At 66.0% G+C, this 509-nt stretch overlaps 1 protein-coding gene across 1 annotated transcript in view; it reads left to right on the forward strand.

Moving 5' to 3' along the window:
• LOC102262896 (zinc finger BED domain-containing protein 1) overlaps window positions 1-509 on the forward strand; it is a 2,803-nt gene that overhangs the window by 1,604 nt on the left and 690 nt on the right. Inside the window, 1 exon segment of the mRNA XM_014539623.1 lies at window positions 3-509. Within this exon segment, the coding sequence (XP_014395109.1) occupies window positions 3-509 (507 nt within the window).

A 509-nucleotide genomic window follows, 5' to 3' on the forward strand; every position in this document is an offset into this window, starting at 1 on the left:
GCCCCCGTGCTGGTGGAAGACAGCAACAGCCACCACCTCGTGCTGGACGCGGCCGAGTGGGCCGGCATCGAGGCGCTCGCGGGCCTCCTGCAGCCTTTCAAGCAGGTGGCCGACATGCTGTGCGCCTCCAGGTACCCCACCATCAGCATGGTCAAGCCTCTCTTGCACATGCTGCTCAACACCACGCTCAGCGCCCAAGAGCTGGACTCCAAGGAGGTCAGCCTGGCCAAGGAGCTCATCGCCCAGGAGCTGGCGCGCACCTACCAGGATGCGCCCGAGGTGGACATGTTCCTCAACGTGGCCACCTTCTTGGACCCGCGCTACAAGAAGCTCCCGTTTCTATCCGCCTTGGAGAGGCAGCAGGTGGAGAGCCGCGTGTTGGAGGAGGCCAAGGGCCTCCTGGAAAAGATGAAGGAAGGCGGGCACCAGGGCGCAGAGGAGCAGCTGTACGGGCCCCCCGAGGAGCCCCCTGAAAAGAAACCGGCGCCCCCGTGCGCCACAGCCCCGTG

The sequence above is a fragment of the Myotis brandtii genome, unplaced genomic scaffold (assembly GCF_000412655.1).
Source record: "Myotis brandtii unplaced genomic scaffold, ASM41265v1 scaffold2212, whole genome shotgun sequence".
Lineage (NCBI taxonomy): Eukaryota > Metazoa > Chordata > Mammalia > Chiroptera > Vespertilionidae > Myotis > Myotis brandtii.